General features: G+C 49.6%; 6 protein-coding genes across 6 annotated transcripts; 4 read left to right on the top strand and 2 right to left on the bottom strand.

Annotated features, from left to right (window-relative positions):
- Nucleotides 1–1,078: 1,078 nt before the first annotated feature.
- On the top strand, nucleotides 1,079–6,326 carry L3040_009260 (uncharacterized protein; the record flags this gene model as incomplete). Its single annotated transcript, XM_007290364.1, has 5 exons — nucleotides 1,079–1,862; nucleotides 1,920–2,403; nucleotides 2,451–4,368; nucleotides 4,418–4,811; nucleotides 4,867–6,326. The coding sequence occupies 5 exons, from the start codon at nucleotides 1,079–1,081 to the stop codon at nucleotides 6,324–6,326; spliced, it is 5,040 nt and encodes a 1,679-aa protein (XP_007290426.1).
- A 1,908-nt stretch (nucleotides 6,327–8,234) lies between these two features.
- L3040_009261 (uncharacterized protein) lies at nucleotides 8,235–8,816 on the top strand (the record flags this gene model as incomplete). The annotated part of the gene is made up of 1 exon (XM_007290363.1): nucleotides 8,235–8,816. One exon carries the CDS (start codon nucleotides 8,235–8,237, stop codon nucleotides 8,814–8,816), a length of 582 nt encoding a protein of 193 aa, XP_007290425.1.
- A 485-nt stretch (nucleotides 8,817–9,301) lies between these two features.
- On the bottom strand, nucleotides 9,302–10,556 carry L3040_009262 (uncharacterized protein; the record flags this gene model as incomplete). Its single annotated transcript, XM_007290362.1, has 3 exons — nucleotides 9,302–9,450; nucleotides 9,500–9,935; nucleotides 10,020–10,556. 3 exons carry the CDS (start codon nucleotides 10,554–10,556, stop codon nucleotides 9,302–9,304), a joined length of 1,122 nt encoding a protein of 373 aa, XP_007290424.1.
- A 2,131-nt stretch (nucleotides 10,557–12,687) lies between these two features.
- L3040_009263 (uncharacterized protein) lies at nucleotides 12,688–14,407 on the bottom strand (the record flags this gene model as incomplete). The annotated part of the gene is made up of 2 exons (XM_007290361.1): nucleotides 12,688–13,715; nucleotides 13,768–14,407. 2 exons carry the CDS (start codon nucleotides 14,405–14,407, stop codon nucleotides 12,688–12,690), a joined length of 1,668 nt encoding a protein of 555 aa, XP_007290423.1.
- Nucleotides 14,408–14,749: 342 nt separating this feature from the next.
- On the top strand, nucleotides 14,750–16,174 carry L3040_009264 (uncharacterized protein; the record flags this gene model as incomplete). The annotated part of the gene is made up of 3 exons (XM_007290360.1): nucleotides 14,750–14,788; nucleotides 14,839–14,898; nucleotides 14,963–16,174. The coding sequence occupies 3 exons, from the start codon at nucleotides 14,750–14,752 to the stop codon at nucleotides 16,172–16,174; spliced, it is 1,311 nt and encodes a 436-aa protein (XP_007290422.1).
- Nucleotides 16,175–16,618: 444 nt separating this feature from the next.
- Nucleotides 16,619–18,447, top strand: L3040_009265 (uncharacterized protein; the record flags this gene model as incomplete). The annotated part of the gene is made up of 5 exons (XM_007290359.1): nucleotides 16,619–16,710; nucleotides 16,763–16,788; nucleotides 16,851–17,162; nucleotides 17,212–17,283; nucleotides 17,330–18,447. The coding sequence occupies 5 exons, from the start codon at nucleotides 16,619–16,621 to the stop codon at nucleotides 18,445–18,447; spliced, it is 1,620 nt and encodes a 539-aa protein (XP_007290421.1).
- Nucleotides 18,448–18,696: the final 249 nt, after the last annotated feature.

An 18,696-nucleotide genomic window follows, 5' to 3' on the forward strand; every position in this document is an offset into this window, starting at 1 on the left:
ATTCCTGTCCGATATTGGTGTATAAAAATACTAAGCGGTCCATACGATGCACATAGTATGTACGGATCTCGGGAAACCAAAGCGCTCCAAGGATGCAGGTAGGTACCGGTACCTCACAAAGTGTTTCACCTCGAAGATAGGTAGGTACCTGTCGGTGTCGGGAATCAATGCTCGGCCCCATTCTCAGAGGCACAGCGTATCTGGTATCACATCATAGAACAGAAGGTTCTTGAGGATACAGCTAAATACTATGCAAAGTAGGTCCAGTCTGTATCCTTCCAAGTCGCGAGTATTGGGAGCTAGCTACCTCTATATTTTCATTTACAAGATGAGCCGACTCATGGATCGTACAATACTGTACATTGTAGAGCTCGTAAGGCATAGGTATATATGTACATGTGTTTATATTTGATATTTGTACATGTACCGGTATATATATCAAATATAGACGTATACCTATTCCCCGGTACCTAGTCGCTAAAATAGTTCACCCCCCTGCTTGGAGTCGGCCCAACTAGCGTCTCCTTCGCTCATCCACCCACCAAGATGCTTCCCGTCAGGGTACCGGTAGTCGTCCACTACGACCATCTCTCCCATACGGCCGACACCTACATCCTACGATACCTACACCAAATTCAAAAACCCCTACTTCGATTCCACACCCATTCCCGCTCTCACTACCGCTACTTAATATCCTCTGTCCGTATACGCCTAATAAAAGAGACTACACGGCAATCATACCGTACCGGCAAACATCGTGTTTGCGCGTCCTGGCGGGATCATAGCCTCGTCCTCTCCTAGTTCCAGCACCGTACATTTTCCTTGAGTCTGGTCCACAACGCATATACCATACCATTGCATCCACCCCACACAACGCCCGTTGTAAAACTCCGAACGCCTCCACCCAACCTCACATTCGAGCGATCCTGACCATCAATTACTCTGATGGGTAGAAGCCTTGTCGCCGTTGTCCGATAGTCTCGTACCTCAGCGCTTCTCGCCCGCCCCTCCTGCGGGAAGCGCTCCCATTGTATCGTAGGAGCGTGGTGGTGGGAACACTGCCTGGAACATTGTCGCCATGGCGAAAGATGGCTCCCGTCGATCAAGTGCCGCACCTTCGACTCATAACGATTCCCCGCGGGCGAACATCCATGAAGCTCCCGCACAAGGACCACAGCAAACTGGCGAAGCTGCCAACAACGCTGCTCAAGATGCCCCATCGAAAGCCGACCCGGTCAAACCATTTACTGCGAACGGTGCAAATTTACGAGCAGCTGAGTCGCAACCCATGACAGCGTCCAACTCGACTTCTTCGAACCCCCCCACAAAAGAGGTACCTTCCAGTGCCGCGGGTCCGGCTGCCGCATATGGAACTCGGTCGCGCAACAGAACAGGGAATTCGCGGCCAAATTATGCCGAAGACAAAGAATTGGACGCGGAACTTGATGCTGTATCGTCTGTCAAGGTGGTAACTGGGCGCAAATCGAGGGTGGTAGACTCGGCAGCTTCGACCGATGATGGGCACCTTCCATCCAAGAGTGCTAGTACCATGGAACTGGAGAGTCATCCTACAACACAGAGCCATAATAAAGACTCAATACCTGGGACATCTACCTTTTCCGCCAACCCAACATCCAACGGTACCCAGTCAAAGAAGAGAAAGGCTGCCACCCAGGCTGCTACACAGCCGCTGCAAGTACCAACACAAAATATGCCACAGGCTGCGACTCGTAGAGCCAGTACGGCCGCACATGTGGCTTATAATGTGGAAGACTCGAATATGCTGAGCTTTGAAAACTGTGGAGGTCGCTTGAGGGATAGCAAGCTCGTGGCCGACGATGGAACTGTTTTCGAAGTCAATGGTAGGGGGATCATTGTGTGTTTGAAAAGCTCGAAAATCGAAATCTAACGTGCCGTAGATCATGCTTACCTTGTCTGTGAGCCTCCGGGTGAGCCATATTATCTGGGGCGTATCATGGAGTTTCTCCATGTTAACAACGACCCCAAGCAGCCCATCGATGCTCTTCGGCTAAACTGGTACTATCGTGCGAAAGACATCGGTAAGAGTATCAGTGATACCCGCCAGATATTTGCATCCATGCACTCCGATGTCAGTCCTTTGACAGCACTCAGAGGGAAGTGTCAAATCAAGCACAAAACCGAAGTTGAGAAACTGGATGATCTCAGGAAAACTAAAGATTGCTTTTGGTACGAAAAACTCTACGACCGTTACATTCATCGTTATTTTGATGTCATCCCGACTGCTCACATAATCAACGTACCTGCCGAGGTCAAAAAGGTCCTGGATGAAAGATGGAAATATATTATCGTTGAACCTGGACGCGGAAAGGAGTTGACAAGTGCTGTTAAAACGTGTAAAACTTGCAGCAAGTACTGCGCGAGGTTTGTCGCTGCACCAAATGATTTGGATCATGCTAACACTGGTGAAGTAACGACTCCGTCGATTGTGCCGTCTGTGGCAATACATATCACATGAGATGTGTAAACCCTCCGTTGCTGAAGAAGCCATCACGAGGATTTGCTTGGGCCTGTGCGCCTTGCAGCAAAGCAGAGGAGAAGAGACTGCAAGCACGCCATACGCCAAACGTCAACGATGTTGAAGAGGAAGAAAATAACGAAGAAGATGGAGAAAGCCACAAAACGGCTGGTGATGAGCTTAATACTGGTGGAACAACCCTGATTTCCAACGAAGGTGACGGATCTCTCCATTCCGGTACAGCTGAGCAGCAGTATCAAGCAAGCCTGTGGCAGTGGCGATATCTTGGCCAGCATTGTAAAGTCGAGGATGCGTTGGACTACGATGATCGGATACACCCCAGAGCGAGTTCGCGCCTAGGTCCGCGGCACCAAGCCAACGTTCTTCCCTGGCCTGGCAGACCAGTGGAATATGTTAAACCTTTGCAAGTCAAGAGGAAGTACATGAAAGGAGGTGGACACAAGAAAGATTCCAAACCTTCAAAAGAAGCTCTTGCCGTCCTGGAGGCTAATAAGGCTGCTCAGGAGAACCGCCCTAAGTGGGTTATGGATGAGCCGGTGGGTTATGTTCACCGCGGAGAAGATCATGAACCAGGTGATCCCAACTGCACAGCTGAGCTGCTCTACAAGCTTCCCGAGACGATGGAAGTCGCTGGAAAGATTATCAGCGATTGTAATCCAGATGATTCCGTTGTTCCTCCGCGAGAGCAAGCGATATTTGATTACATGGGTCGAGCTGCACAGCTTGCAAGACCTAAAGGGCTCCCGTATCTATCGACTAACATGTTGGATGTCGCTCTTCATACGCTACACCTCAATGGCTATAACGTAGAACAAGCCCTCCTCGCTTTGCAGAATACGGATAAAAGAGCTTTCAAGGAACCGGATTTGACCCCCCAGGAGCTCAAAAAGTTCGAAGATGGCGTTGTGAAGTTCGGATCCGAGTGGCATAGTCTCAAAAAACACGTGAAGACTGTCAGTGCCGGTAACATAGTTCGGTTCTATTACACCTGGAAGAAGACCGAGCGAGGGAAGCAGATATGGGGTAATTACAAAGGTCGCAAAGGCAAGAAGGAAGCGAAGCGAGCCGAAGCTACGGTTGGAAAATTGCAGGACGATGTCGCCGACGAGAATGATGATTCTGCGTTTGACAACGAGAAGGCGGCACAAAAGAAGCGGCTATTCCAATGCAAGTTTTGCAATACAAGAGAATCGAGACAATGGCGACGGGCTCCCAACACCGCTGCTGGAACTATGATCTCAGATAATCCGGGTGGTAAAACTTCAGGTAAAGACAAGAGCAACCAGTTCATGGTTGCCTTGTGCAGGAGATGTGCTGAACTCTGGCGACGATATGGCATTCAATGGGAGGACATTGACGAGGCATCTAAGAAGGGGCCATACAAGAGAAAAATCGACGAGGAACTTCTTAAAGAGCTCGTGGCAGCTAATGAAGTCCAGAACCAGGCCGTTCCTGTTGCGCCGGTGGTCCCTGTAACGAATGTACCTCCTGCTCCAGCCATGGTCGTTCAAGCAACTGGTCCTGAACCACCTAGAAAAAAGCTAAAGGGCACATCTGAGCGAGACTCGATAGACACCGCTATGGAGCCAACTGCAAATGCAGGACCAAAAAAGAAGATCGTGCCTGAAAAGCCAGTAGGCCCGCCGCCTCCTCCAGATCCACCGAAAGCCAGGCTACTTCCATGCGCGATCTGCGGTGAGATGGACCCTATGGGTGACCAACATCTTTCATGCAAAGAATGTCGAATGGCAGTGCATAGAAATTGTTATGGTGCTGTCGGGGAGAACCGAAGTCCTAGCAAATGGGTCTGCGATATGTGCTCCAATGACAAGAATCCCCAGGTTTCAATTGTAAGACAGATCCAGCTATCGCGCCTAATATCATGCTAACGAATCACAGCAATATAAGTGCACTCTCTGTCCCATAGAGTTTACAGAGCACGACTTTGTCGAGCCTCCTAAAGTTACACACAAGAAGAAATCGGAGAAGGATCGCGAGCGTGACCGGGTCGAGCGTGAGAGTGCCCAGAAAGCGGCAGACTATTTCCGGAAGAAGCAGGAGGAGATGAACAAACCTGTCAACCCTCGCGAGCCCCTGAAACGAACGGCAAATAACAACTGGGTCCATGTCACTTGCGCCGTCTTCACTCCAGAGGTGAAATTCGGCAATGCCAAGGCTCTAGAGCCATCGGAGGGGATCCCATCGATACCTACAGCGAGATACGATGAGACGTGCAAGGTCTGCAAAAAAAATAAGGGTGCATGTGTGAGTTGTCAGACATGCAAAATACCAGGTCAGTTTCGGTCTCCCTCATCCGTTCAGAGTCAACAACTGATAGGTGACCTCAGTGCACGTCGAATGCGCGCATCAAGCTGGATATATCCTTGGCTTCGACATCACTCCTGTGAAAGGATCTCGTCGCGATCAAGTCACCACTGTTAACATCAACGGAGAAGTTGGAACTATGACTGCAGCCATTTGGTGCAAGGAACACGTTCCCGCCAAATCTGCCGTACACCACATGCATGAGATCGTGGATCAGGAGACCGGCCTGACTGCATTGCAGCTCTACGTCCAGAACTTCAAGCAGGCAGACTTGGCATTGACTGGGACTGTTCGTAAGGCAACACTCGTCAACCAGTCCACAAAGGTTGTCAACCCTCAAGCCACGGCTGCTCCGGCTCCTAATCGACGTACCTCGACGACAACGGGCGCTAACGGGCACGCCGGGAGAGGCTCTGTATCCCACGCAAAGGCAGAAGACGTACCTACGGACCTGTACTCGGTCGCCAAAGGTACCCCACGGAAGATCTGCGTTACCTGTGACATCGATGTCAGCCCGAAGTGGTGGCCATACCTCACACAACAACCAGAGAAAATCTCCGAGCCTCCGATTGAAGTTTCTCCTGAGCTAAATGGCGATCTCGGTCATGCAAGTGACGCGCCATTAACCAATGGCCATACAACGAATGACTCCGGTGAAGAGACTGGTGGTACAAATGTGGCTTTAGCAGCAGCAGCTTTGCATCGAAATCCGAAGACCGTTGCTTTGTCGACAGAGTTCCAATGCCACCAGTGCCATTATGACAGAGTTCGTAAAAACTCGCCCACGCCACTGCCTCCACCTCCCGTGCCCGCAACTCGAGAAACGTCAAGACCTCCACCTAGTATTCCTGCTCCGATTCCAGTCACTGAACCAGACCTATCTCAGCCCGCACCATCCCCACAGGTGTGGCCTCCTCATCCTCCGTCGTACCCACCCAATGGGTCATCCTACAACTGGCCACGACAGTCTCCCGGGCCTCAACCGGTCCAACATGCAAATCTCTTAAACGGCAATCATTCTCCTCGAGGCAATCCTGGACATGTGCTCTCACATACTGATCAGCCTCAATATCGACAGTCGGCTCATGGCCTGCCGCCTTCGCCTCGTCAGACCAATGGGTACCACCCTCATGCCTCGAACGGGTATCGTCCACCTTCGCCACGTCAGAACATGGGATCTCCGACCCTCCACATGCAAAATAGCACATATGCATCATACGTTTCGACAAGGTCCCCACCTCAGCACTTGACTAATGGAGGTCCGCCACCCAGAGCACCAGAGCACCCATTCGTGCATAATAACTCGCCGATGCATCCTCGTCCATCATATGGCCCGCCTCACGGTAGTCCGCCTGTGTCCCGCGATCCTCATTCTCAAGGTCGAGACATGGTGAGCCAACAAAACAACAACGGACGACCAAATGATGGCCGAGTCAATGGTGGGGCGAGTGCAAGTCCATCTTTGCGGAATCTGCTTTCGTAAGAACAGCCTGTGTTAGCTCAACACAGACTTCTTTCTGTTTTCATATTATATGTACGAGTTTAGGGGCGGAAGCTAGCTTCAGGATTTCGCGAGTGGGAGTGGTTATTCAAGCGCGGAGTTAAGTGATGTGACATGGATGTATGAGTAGATACTCTCGAAGGCGCATACATTCGCACTTGCTGCGGAGTGTAAATCAATAGACTCACTCCATTTGCACGTGCTCTTTTCTTGGCATTGCTTACGCGCGATTTGCCGCCTAGACTTTTGCAAACGCCCTGGCTCTGCACATTATCGACAGCAACGTCAGCGTGGTCTGTCTCCTCTGGCTCGAGATTTAATGTTGGGCCTAAGAGATTTTGTGCTGCGGCTTTCGCGAGACTACTGCCATGATTCCGCTTCTGTGCAGTGATGAGTGTGTAGAATAGGCTGTCTGATCAGAGGGTAATTCTCCTCACAGTTCAGAAAGGTCAAGGAACCACTGGGGCCTACAAATTCCCTGGCAATTGGCCCATCGTTTTCGGTGACAGCCAGCCACATTAGACAAAAGGACTACGGCTCGCCTGGCGTCTCTCGTGATCCATCAGCAGACGCAGACGTTTCTTCCATCTCGCTCACTCGACTCAGAATTCTGAGAACTTATTCCTCCGTATTTTTTCCCCCAACAGTCTTCCCATAGACGAGTATACCCACATGTCTGTTTCCGGACCTCAAGAGAAATCGAGATGGACACATGTAAAGGCGTCTGGGGGTTCGAGGATGGTTTACACCCGGCTGTCAGGTGTACGTCCGCCACTGAGCTTCGTCAATTGGTGGCGGCGGATCAGAGCGATGGGGAGGTGGGATTTCAAGGCTGAGAGAACGGGCAGTGAGACTCCAATAGAGTTGTCTATTTTTGACATGATCTTATTTATTTATAATCTCTAAATTTGTACAACGGAAATACGGAGTAGAGAAGTCTCGGAGCCGACTTAAGTCAACCGGCTTAACTTCTCTGTTAATCCCACTATTGTATTAGTTAACCGAGTCAGTTAACTCACTCAGTTATGTGAGTGTATTATATGCAGCTCGAGATCATCAATTTTGTCTGTCATTCAACGAATAGCAACTTCCTAATAGTAGCTATCAATTGGCCTCTTTCAGCGACTCTCAACTCCGCTAATGTAAATATTATACTCAGTATACTGGCGGCGTCGAGCAGTCCTACTTACCTCACTCTCTATGCCAATTCAAGGGCCAGCCAGGGTACGGAGTTAGATTCAATGTAAAAACGGAACGCAGGTCGACAGGTCAGTGATCGTTATCTCTTCAAACCGTGCACCTGACTAACCTCTTGGCTGTGGCGCTGACTCTATATTTAGGATAACTGAGTGACTTAAGTCGGCTCCGAACCTTCTCTAATGGATGCCAAGGTACTTCGTAGTGCCATTAAGTACAGTAGAATGAGAAGTTGGAACCCGCCCACTCCTGGCCCCTCATAATGCTTACGACAATTCGTAGGGGGCGGTGTAACAACTAGTCACTACTTGGAGTACCTAGCTGTTTGATTCTTTTGTAGGATACGAATAGCAAATCCGTAATAATACTCCATCGCTCGCTTTGGACCAAGTCGAAATAAGGTCTCGCTTTGGGCTTGGCTATCGGCTCGGAGAACGCGACCGGAAAAACTGCTAATGCGACGCCGGCCTGCTTTTAAACTCCAGGCCTCCCGACCGGGTGCGGGGATGGATTTATTCTAGGACATTGCAAACTTGCGCGAACCAAATCAAAAAGCTATCCAGCTACCTACATAACGCTATTTAAACTCCCAGCGCTGTCACTGCTCTGGAAGATCCGGATATTTTGTCATCCGTACTCTACAATAACCTCCCCCTTCCCCTCCGATTGTCAACCATCAACCCCTCGATCGAAATGGAGAACGAGCCCAACATCCGCACCGATTTCGGCCGTCCCGTCGTCTTCTTCGATTCTCACCCCGAGGAGCAAGAATCATACCTCTACTCTTACTGGTCGAGCTTCAAGTCCAACCTGAAAATCGCCTGGACCGGTGACGTCCCCAAGTTCCACGAACTCGGCGTCCTGCGCATATACTTCTACACACAGGAGGGCAACATCGGCCACAAGGACTACGAGCTCCGCGAATACGAGAAGGTGAAGGAGGATTGGCAGAAGGTCTTGGAGCTGCCGGAAGTCAGGAGAGCAGTGGTGATGGGCTACTCGGGGCAGAACCCGTATACGCTGGGCCACAACCCGTGGGTAGAGAAGTTCAAGAAGGATAAGCGGAATCAGGAAAGGGCGGAGGCGCAGAGGAAGAAGCAGGATGCGCTGAGGGCGGAAAGAAAGAAGACTTTAGCCGCGGAGAATCTGATTGATTTTGATGATATTATTGCGCAGACTGAGGAAGCGGAGGTGCAGAGGGAGATTAAGGAGAAGGAGAGGCGGCGGGAGAGGGAAGGTTCCGAAGAACATGACCGCTTGCTGTACGATGTCTGAACTCGGAATTGGCATCGGGGGACCGTCATTTTGGCCAGCCTGGAACGACATTCACTTGAGGCGGAAGAATCGGCTACTTCTTGGACGAAAGGGGACTTTGGCGAAAATGAGTAGCTGTGAGCAGTCTTTGGTGTCTGGAGAGCCTTGGTTTTGGATTCGGGGAATAGCAACGAGATCGGACCAAGATTCGCAAGCCGCGATTTGGGATTGCTGGGAAGGGTCAGGGGCGTCAGTGTTCGCCGTGTATTTGAAAATCTACTATCTTGTCTGGGTGTTTATATCAAACCAAATCATATGATAAAAAATTCGCCTATCTAGAAAGTCTAGCATATGATCCTTCAGCTTCAACACCTTTATGCCGAATTAAATATTAGACTATTGTTGGATGCGCAAATCGGAACGGTATCTTGCAGGCACAAGAAAAAGACAGAATTGGTAGCACACCTCTTATCCCTCTCCTTCCACAACTCAACAAGAAAGATGTTCTACTTGAACGCAGTCCCGCTGGCCATAGGAGCCAGGTTCTGCGTGAAGTATGTCTTCCCCTTCACCATCTTAACCACGAACGAGGGGAACTTCATGTTTCCCATATGTCCAGTACCGCCCTTGCGGCCGATGGGAACAGCAAGTAACACTAATCAGATGTCAGGAATCCGTTCGTTCTCGGAAGTGGGGGAACTCACTCTTGCCATCAACCTTGTAAGGAACCAACGGCTTCGACAGGTGCCCCAACCCAATGTTCTTCACAACATGTTTAGATTGATTGTCTGTGAGCACGAACTGCGCTCTTTGCACACCCGAGACATCACCAACAGCCCAGACGTCCTTTGTGCCTTTCACTCGTAAAAATTCATCGACGACCACGAATCCGCTCTGGTCGAGCAGAGATTGGGGAACATAAGAGGAGTTTGGTACAAGACCTGCTGATGGTAGGTAGAGATCAGTGATGATCTTTTCCCCATTTGAGAGAGTCAGTTCGGTCTTGCCGTCTGGTGTCGCGGCGTGACCATCCACCTTCGTGGAGGCGCGGATTTCGACGTTCAGAGACTGGAGTTGCTTTGAAGCTGCTGTGGAGACGCTTGCTGGTGTGCCTTCAAGGACCGTTGCGCCACTGGAGATCTGAGGAGAAATGATGTCAGTATCTGGATTCGCGCAATCAGGTCGCCACAATCTAGCTCTTGACCGAGCGGTTGGAGCACTAACCAAGGTGATCTTCTTGACCTTTCCATACTCGAAACCCAATTCTCCTGCTGTCTCTACACCGGTTGCTCCAGCACCACCAACGACAATCGAACTGGCCGCCTTCACCTTTTCTTGGAAGCTGTGCAGAGCATCGCGGGTAGCTTCATAACTGCCCCGTCCTTTCCAAGGTACATCTCCCTTGGTATTGGAACCCGTAGCTAAGATCAACTCGTCGTACTTGATGGTCTTCTCCACACCACCGGATGATACAGCGACTGTTTTGGTGGCGATATCAAGCTTCTCGGCGGTCCCTTGGATGAACTCAAAGTTGGCTCCGTATTGCTTGAACCCGGGCAGGAATGGCTGGAATAGCTTCTCGTCTGGAAATTGACCTGGTATGATGCCTCTAGGCGTTGCCATGTTCCAAAAAACGTGGGTAGACGGCGAAACTAGTATAATCTTTATGTCACCAGTTTTCGCAGCTTGCTTAAATAGTCTGTGGGCAGTGCTGATTCCGCCGTAGGAGCCACCAAGAATGACAATAGTTTTTGGTGCCATGGTGCAGAGAGAGCGTGGTGATTATGTATGGAATTACAAACAGTATGAGGAATGTGAAGAAGAAGATGAAAATCTCGAGCGTGGTGCCCATGAGGTAGTTATACCTACCTCGCCCGCATGGATTGGTAATACAACATATCGAAAAGTACTACGTACGAATTTCCAAGAACTCTCACCAAGGTTTGAACCAATAAACTTCTACGGTGCAAAAGTATAATTTCGCAAGGGCTCTGACCAGGGCTGAAACCAATTAACTTCCAAGGATTCAGCCTTGGAAGCAAAGTCAAGCAAGTATTTACCTAAGCATCCGTAATGGCTAAACACGGCTTTGAGCCATTCAGAAGCCACCGCTCTACGATTTATGGGGCTAAAGTCAGTCCGACATTGTGTACGGAGCGGAGATGCTGCTACAGTATGTCAGTATCGGGACCTACGTGTATGGCAGGGCGGGTGATATTCCGTAGCAACGGGCTTTTTCGCGTCCGGATATTATCCAGCCTGAGACTGAGACTGAGCACGGGTTACTGTAGGCCAATGGCACGCACTATTGACCAATAGTGAGATTCGACGCAGTGAACGGCAGAATGCACGGGCTCGAGTTCTTGAAGTCCGGGGCTCTGTTGTTGGAAATCGTCAAATCTAGTAGTAGTACCAGTACCGTAGTACTGTACTAGTAGTACTAGACCTTCCGCACACTACAACCTAGTAGTAGATCTGGAGGCTGAACCGTATGTTACGTAGTATTACTGATGGAGTAGGGGGAGCTAGTAGAGCTGACAGCATCAGATTTCCCGCTTGCTTTTTCCCATAAACAATACGGAATAGATCCGTCCACCGCGATGTCAAGGCACCCCCGGGACACCTCTAAGAGGGTTTGCTCCCCTGCTGACATTCTCTTGGACGTACGGAAAAAGTCGAGAAAAAGCAGAAAAAGCAGCGAGGTCTTTGCAGGTTCCCGCCAGATCTTCGCGGGATCACTATTTTCCTTGAAAAATCTCCCTCTTCTCCCAAATATCAATAGTAATACTCAGCTTTCAAATCTCAAATGATGGGTTAACATGAAAAGTTCAGAAGCTTAGAGTTATAGTAGCAGTATATCTGTAATCGGACTAAGTCTTACGATAACAGTTGACATCTCTTTTTTGGATACTCGGTTTTAGCTCTCCATTGTCGTGAATTCCCCCCGAAAGGAAGGGTAGCCCAGGCGGTTTACAACCTAACGAGAATTTGTGAACGACCTGAAGGACTCGGAAACCTCCCGAAATGTTTTTGAAAGCATGGATATACGGTTTGTAAGCTTCACCTTTCTAACTTTACCTAGGTACAGAACAGGCTCTACGGAGGCTGTAAACGACACTTGGCTACCTTTTAGCGCTGGGAAATTGCAAGGTACATTGGAAAAGAAGCTATTTTTTGGATGGGGCTAACACCTCCTAGCCCGGAATTAGCGCAGCGGACTCAACTCAACAGAAGATCCTTCGGCGATACTTTCTCCACTTGCCTTCCCAACCCGACTCTATCTAACACGGCATCTGTCTTCTGCCAGGTGTCTTCCATAAGTGTTGGTTTTTGCTCCGATGGCCCCGTGCAGGATCTAAGAACGGGAGAGGCAAAAATACGCATCCGAAAAACTGCTGGTTTTTGTCGGAATCTCGTATAATGTTCACTAGAGAGAGTCAGCTATTTCCTGTTCTCAAAAATGGCTAGAGCAAGCTCCAAGACGTTTGGCGAGAAGTCGATCAAGAAAAGGAGAGAACAAGCGGAGGGTACTTACATGGAAATAGCACGACGTGCATCAGGTTAGCAGGCATATGCGACTTGAGTACGTATGACCATGGCTTCGCTTGCTTAATGTACATACCTCTCGACCCTACAGTGATAGCACATGTTGCACGCCTGGCCATGACCTGCAAGAAAGCAGCAGAAGAAGAATTGCGAAGACGGTGAAAGCCTATTAGCGATTGATCCATAGCAAATACATGCCATAGAAATGAATTCCTCATACCTCGATGTCATTCCTTGCCTTAGTAGCAACTTCATACCCTTAGAGGAAGGCGCTCTATATAAAGACACACCCTGATACATCGTTAACTCCAGCTCAGCACATGCTCCGCCGTCAAAGGATGCCCGTTCACTCGCCGGAATCTCCCGAGCCTGCACTATCAAAGACTTTCTTCCTGACTATGTCTTCAATCTCTTCATTGAGCAGTTCTCCCACTTCAACGCTATCTGATAATATCTCTCTCGCTTTCTCAGCGTCAACACTCATGTCTTCCTGGATTAATAAAACAGTAGCCTCGGGAACTAGAACAGTCTGCACATAAGCAGTGTATCCCCTCGCAGACATTAACGGGTCCTGAATCATCCTCTTCTTAAGTAGCGGCGTGAATTTGTGGAAGATATTCTCGGAAATTGCTCTCAAGCCACGGGCACCGTAGTACCCAGGTGTTAGATTTGAAGTCATCTTCATCAGGTTCCGGTCCTTGCCTGACTCCACCTTCTCGCCCAAAAGATCTCGGTAATGGGACTCTTGTCCGTTGATCAATTTCTTGATGAAGGAGTGATGCTTCGAGATCCGAGAATCCAGCTTGTCCCAATCGATCTCGGGATAACCTTGTAATGCCCAGTCGTCTTCTGCAGATTTAACTCGATGTGCTCTGCAAAACTTCTCTTGTGTGCGGATGTTCATGCGGCCGGCTTTGGTAAATTCTCTGATCGTGTCAGGGCTGACATGGGCGTTACACATTGGACAGCGAGCTTGCTGAGTCATGGTAAGGAAGTCGTTATCATCCTCAGATAGTGGGTCAAATATATCTCGGTGCTGATCTACGAGGTCCTTGGCCTTGGAGACGATATCGCTATGCTGCCCAATATTCAAAGACTTGAATGCACCTTTCGGCTTCTCTGGAGAATTGTACATAAGAGGCTGCTTCAGACCACGAGACACGAGTGGCTTGCCAGTCTCATGATCGGGGCCGTCCGAGTCCTCGACCTCCCACCTGCTTCTGATAAAGCCCGGCTTGATCACTTCGTCTGTAGCTGAGGGAAGGCTTCGCTTCCCGTCTTCTGATTCGAGAGAGGGGGATCTAGAGAGCCCGTAGGTCTTCATCCCAATTCGTGGTTTTTCAGGGCTGTCGTCCACGATATATTTCTTCAGTGCTATCTCTCATTAGTACGTTAAAATTTGCTCGATGGTGATGGAGTAGCGAACCTGCAGCCTTGCTTTTTGAAACAAAAATCTTCGGATTGCTTGACTTCATTGGCTTCTTTGCTTTGTCGCCATATTTGGGACGTTTAGCAGCAACTTTGGTAAATCCAAGCGCATCAGTCATACCCGCACCAAGTTTCAATTTTCCTTCTTCCATTTTCCTCTTTACACTGCCCGTAGAGACAACTGAAGGACTACTTGAGTTTGATATCAGATTCTGATTCCTTTGGCTCCTTTGGCTCCTTTGCATAGTGGTACGGTTTTCCTTGTTCGAATAGACATCGTTGCCGGTCTTCACTTCCCTGGCAGTAGAAGGGCTAGGCTCTGCTAGCTCTGACTCTTCCTGCCTAGTGGTGAAGTTTGTCCTTCTTATATCCGCAGAGTTCTCTTCTTCATCGGATGAGCTGTCTGGCGGGCGGGTTACGTCGTCTTTTGCTTCCTCCTTCACAGCAGACTTCTGGGCGTCTGTCGGACATTTCGTAGTAGCGCTGGGTGGCATATTTGATGGCGATGGCGATTGCGTCGGTGTCGCAATATTCTGGTGCAAAGACTGATACTTGAAATCGGCTCGATTCATGCCTGTACGCCTGTTCCACTGGCCATTTCCAAGATGCAAGATGTTCACGTCAGAAGGCCGACTCATTAGAAAAGTGTGAATCGTGGTCGCAAGACTTCGCTTCTGCTCATAACATATGTAGTGGGGCAATCAGACGACCTCAATGTCCTGGTTTAGCTTGAGGCGGGTTCAACATCTTGAGATGGAACAGAACTCGTAATCATGATACTTCTAGTGTTGCGTAGAGCGTGAATCGTAACATGAAAAGTGCAAAATAGGAGTCAGGCAAGGAAAGCCATTGGATTTGTCAATTGCTATTCTCTGATCGCGTACTCATGGACCCGTAGAAGTGGCCCGTGCTCGAACTATGCCTGTGCCTGAGGCGCGCCAGAACTTCAACTTGACTTGCCCAAACCCTCGTCATCCATTATGGCCTTGAACAGAAAATACGCGGCATTGCCGGATTTGGTGAGACTTCCAAAGAGAAATCGCCAGTACCTTGTTAATACCTGTCATAGGACTCTGCTCCGGATCTCTACGAGACTCCCGAACTGACCGACGACAATTCGACAGCTCCCGTAGGTGGATTCGTCGCCTCCTCCAAATACTTCTTCTGCTCTCGCAGCCACTTACAAATTTTAGACAGGCAGAGCGCATTCTGAATCCAATGCTTCTTCGTACAAGGATTTCGACGAACATGAAGACGAGGGCCCTGGCATCTCCCGCTCTCGTCTACACCCAGACCAGGCCCGCACACTCTTCTCTCCTGCGCAAATAGATGCCCGGGGTGTAGATTTTTCGGACCGAGTGACTGCGAAGCGGAAGTCCTACAAAGCTTCCACTCGGCGACATCGAAGAAGAGAGGATGGCACAGAAGAATATGGGGACTTCAGCGATGATGAGGATGGAGAGAGTTTGGAAAGGAAACTTGCCAGATTGAAGCGAGAAATTCAGGAAGTCAAAGAGGAATACGGAAAGCGACAAGTTGAAGGCAAAGATGGGGAAGAAGAGGATACTGTTGATTACCCGCAGGATGTAACGGACCTCAACAAAATGCTGGATGGAATGTCTCTCCAAAAAGGTCCAATGGGCAAAAGTGCCGGGGGAAAATTTGCAAAGGATCTGGGAACTGGCATCAGGGCCAATGGACCACCGCAGACGGCACAGGGAAATGGGGAGTCGGCAACCTACACCATTACTTATGCGCCGACATACCAGCAGAGCCATGCTCTTGCAAAAGCGGCTGATTTTGATGGACGGTTAGCACTTCTCGAGAAGGCTCTTGGAATCAGCGCGGCAGAACTACCGTCTTCGACAGCCAATGGCGTCCCCAAAGCCATATTGCCTACCCTTGATACGCTCCAACGCCAGATCTCAGTCATCTCGGAATCTACTCCTTCCTCACTGGACAGCATCAGCCGACGAGTGAGAGCGCTGACTCAAGAAACTGAAAGGTTGGACGAAGCACGGAAAGCCGCGAAGGCTCAGGCTGGATTGCGAGTATCCGGTAGTGATGCAATGTCAGACGACGAAGAGGATTCGGAGCAAATTGCTAAAATCAATGCTTTGTATGGGACTCTCTCGACAATCGAGAGCCTAGCGCCTCTACTTCCATCCCTACTAGATAGACTGCGTTCCCTGAGAGCTATCCATGCAGATGCCGCGACCGCCAGTGCAAGTTTGGATCGGGTAGAAAAGCAGCAAACTGAGATGGCTGGAGACTTGAAAAAATGGAGAGAGGGACTGGGTCAGGTTGAGGAGGCTTTGAGACAGGGCGAAAGCGTGATGAGTGATAATATGAAGGCGGTGGAGGGTTGGGTCAAGGAGTTAGAGCAGAAGATGGAGAATTTGTAAATTCGATAAGCATTATGCTGTGCCGTACTAGATACCCCCAAAGAACTTTTCAATTGCTTTCCCAACTTGGTCCATCCATATAGAGAGCATAGCTCAGACGTGTGTCGTGTACCGGTAGTGCTGACTGTAGTCTCATGCTGACTTGCTATGATGCGACTCAGGGATTACAGTTGTATCTCACAAACGCCGAGTGCGGTCTTGGAAACTCAATCAATTCAACCAGATCGCCACTTCCTCTATGTGTAATGCGTAACTCATACCCTCCAATTGTATGGCATTCCTTGATTCTTCCTACAAGTTAACACTAACTGAGATGCTGGACCAGTTCCCCGCTATCTTACTTTTCGACGAGCACATCGGGTGAGGCTGAAGACAGGGCTGTAGCACAACTCAACGAGCCGGAGAACGTGGAAAGAACGCAGCCGGAATACATTTTCATGAGAGATGTCGTCGCAATGGCAAGGGAAGCCTCATGTGAAAGGCTCTACGGATACGATGCGCATGGCGCTATTGACTTTCTCATTAGTCGGGCTACAGTATGTGTTCTCATCGATGGATGGCAGTGGCATTTACTGATAGGATCCATAGGTTCACTTGGGGCATTGAAATGACCTGTAAGCCATTTCTTCTGCGATTTTGACATTGGAATATCAAAGCTGACTAGTTGGGTCAACAGACTGTACACCGTATCTCCTTTCCCTAGGGCTCACCAAGTCGAAAACCTCCCTTGTCTGGATCGCAGGTCCGATCTCCGGGTTGATAATGCAACCGATAGTTGGCGTGGTAGCTGATCGATCGAAGTCGAAGTACGGCAGAAGAAGGCCGTTCATGGTCGTCGGGTCTTTTGTGGTAGGGGCTTGTCTGATGGCGTTGGGATGGGCAAAGGAGATTGTTGCATACTTCGTAGAGGAAGGCGAATTCAGGAAAACATGTACGGTGACGCTTGCTGTGTTCTCGATATATGCGATCGACTTCGCGATCAATGCTGGTATGTTGGGCTCTGGAGGGACGCTGGGTAAGTGCTGACAGCAACACAGTTCAAGGTTGTTGTAGGAGCTTGATCGCCGATACGTTACCAGCTCCCAAACAACAGGCCGGCAGTGCATGGGGTAAGATACTTCTCTTAACAGCAAGATAATGCCTGACAAATTTCAGCAAGCAGAATGGTCGCCATTGGTCATTTAGTAGGATATATCATAGGCACTATTGACTTAGTCGGCATCTTCGGCCCATCCTATGGGGACACCCAATTCAAGAAGTTGATCCTTCTAGCTGCCTTCGCACTGGTATTCACAGTTGCAGTAACATCTTGGGCCGTCACCGAGCGAGTATTGATCGCTGGAAAGGATGATCAAGGTCCGTCTAAGGGCTTAGTACAGATCATAAGCCACATCTTCCAAGCAGCAACGACTCTCCCACCTCGAATCCAAGCCATCTGCAACATCCAGCTCTGGTCTGGGATCGGATGGTTCCCGTTCATGTTCTACAGTACCACATTTGTCGGCGAAATATACTTCCGTTATGATGTTCCTCAGGACTTCAAGAAGTCAAAAGACGCTCTTGGGGAAATTGGACGTATAGGTAGTTTCTCGCTGGTCTTATTCTCGTTCGTCACATTCGTCGGCGCTCTCGTCATCCCCTTCTTCGTCAAATCCCCCGACGAAGAGAACTTTACAGCTCGACCCCCAGCCTCCATCGCCAAAGTCGTCACCAAAGTATCTAAGTACAAACCCGATCTCCACACAGCTTGGATCTACGGCCACCTCCTGTTCAGCAGCGCCATGATCCTCGCCCCTTTCGCACACTCCTTCCGCTTCGCAACTTTCCTTGTTACCCTCTGCGGCGTTCCTTGGGTATTCGCTTCTTGGGCGCCGAACACGTTTATGGGCATCGAAGTCAACCGCCTAGGCAGCCAATCTCGACGACTTTCATCATTGTCGCCTCTTGAGTCCGGATCGCTGGAGAAAGGTTCTCCGCCGCCCGAGCCGCCTGCTTCTGGCGAGCTCTCTGGGCTTTATTTCGGCATTCTCAACATCTACGCCGTCATCCCACAGTTCATTAGCACCTTCATCAGCATGGTCATTTTTAGCATCCTGGAGCCGGGAAAAAGTCCTGAGTTGGCTCACGACGCAGACCCACTTGAGGTCCATAGCACAGACGGCCCAAACGCTATTGCCGTCTGTCTGTTCATCGGTGCGCTCAGTACGATTGGTGCAGCCTTTGCAACGAAGAAGTTACGGAATCTGCACAGAGAAATGTACGTCAAGGAGTGAAACAGGAGCCAGTGTATGATTATGATGGTTGCAATCCAATTGAGCACGTTTGAGAATTTGGGGGAGTTTTAGCAAGCCTTCTTTGTTCTGTATTTCCCTTTGGTTTGAAACCTGGGTGAGTGATGTAAATGGATAGATTGGGTGGCGTCTTTGCTGGATTGGTTCCAATTGAGAGACTGCCCATCCTGGATCTCAGTTCAGGCATGCTGTGTGGTCATAATACGTATGTAAGTCTGGGGTGTGGCGGTA

The sequence above is a fragment of the Drepanopeziza brunnea genome (assembly GCF_022702325.1).
Source record: "Drepanopeziza brunnea f. sp. 'multigermtubi' strain 214-2 chromosome Unknown ctg19, whole genome shotgun sequence".
NCBI classification, from domain to species: domain Eukaryota; kingdom Fungi; phylum Ascomycota; class Leotiomycetes; order Helotiales; family Drepanopezizaceae; genus Drepanopeziza; species Drepanopeziza brunnea.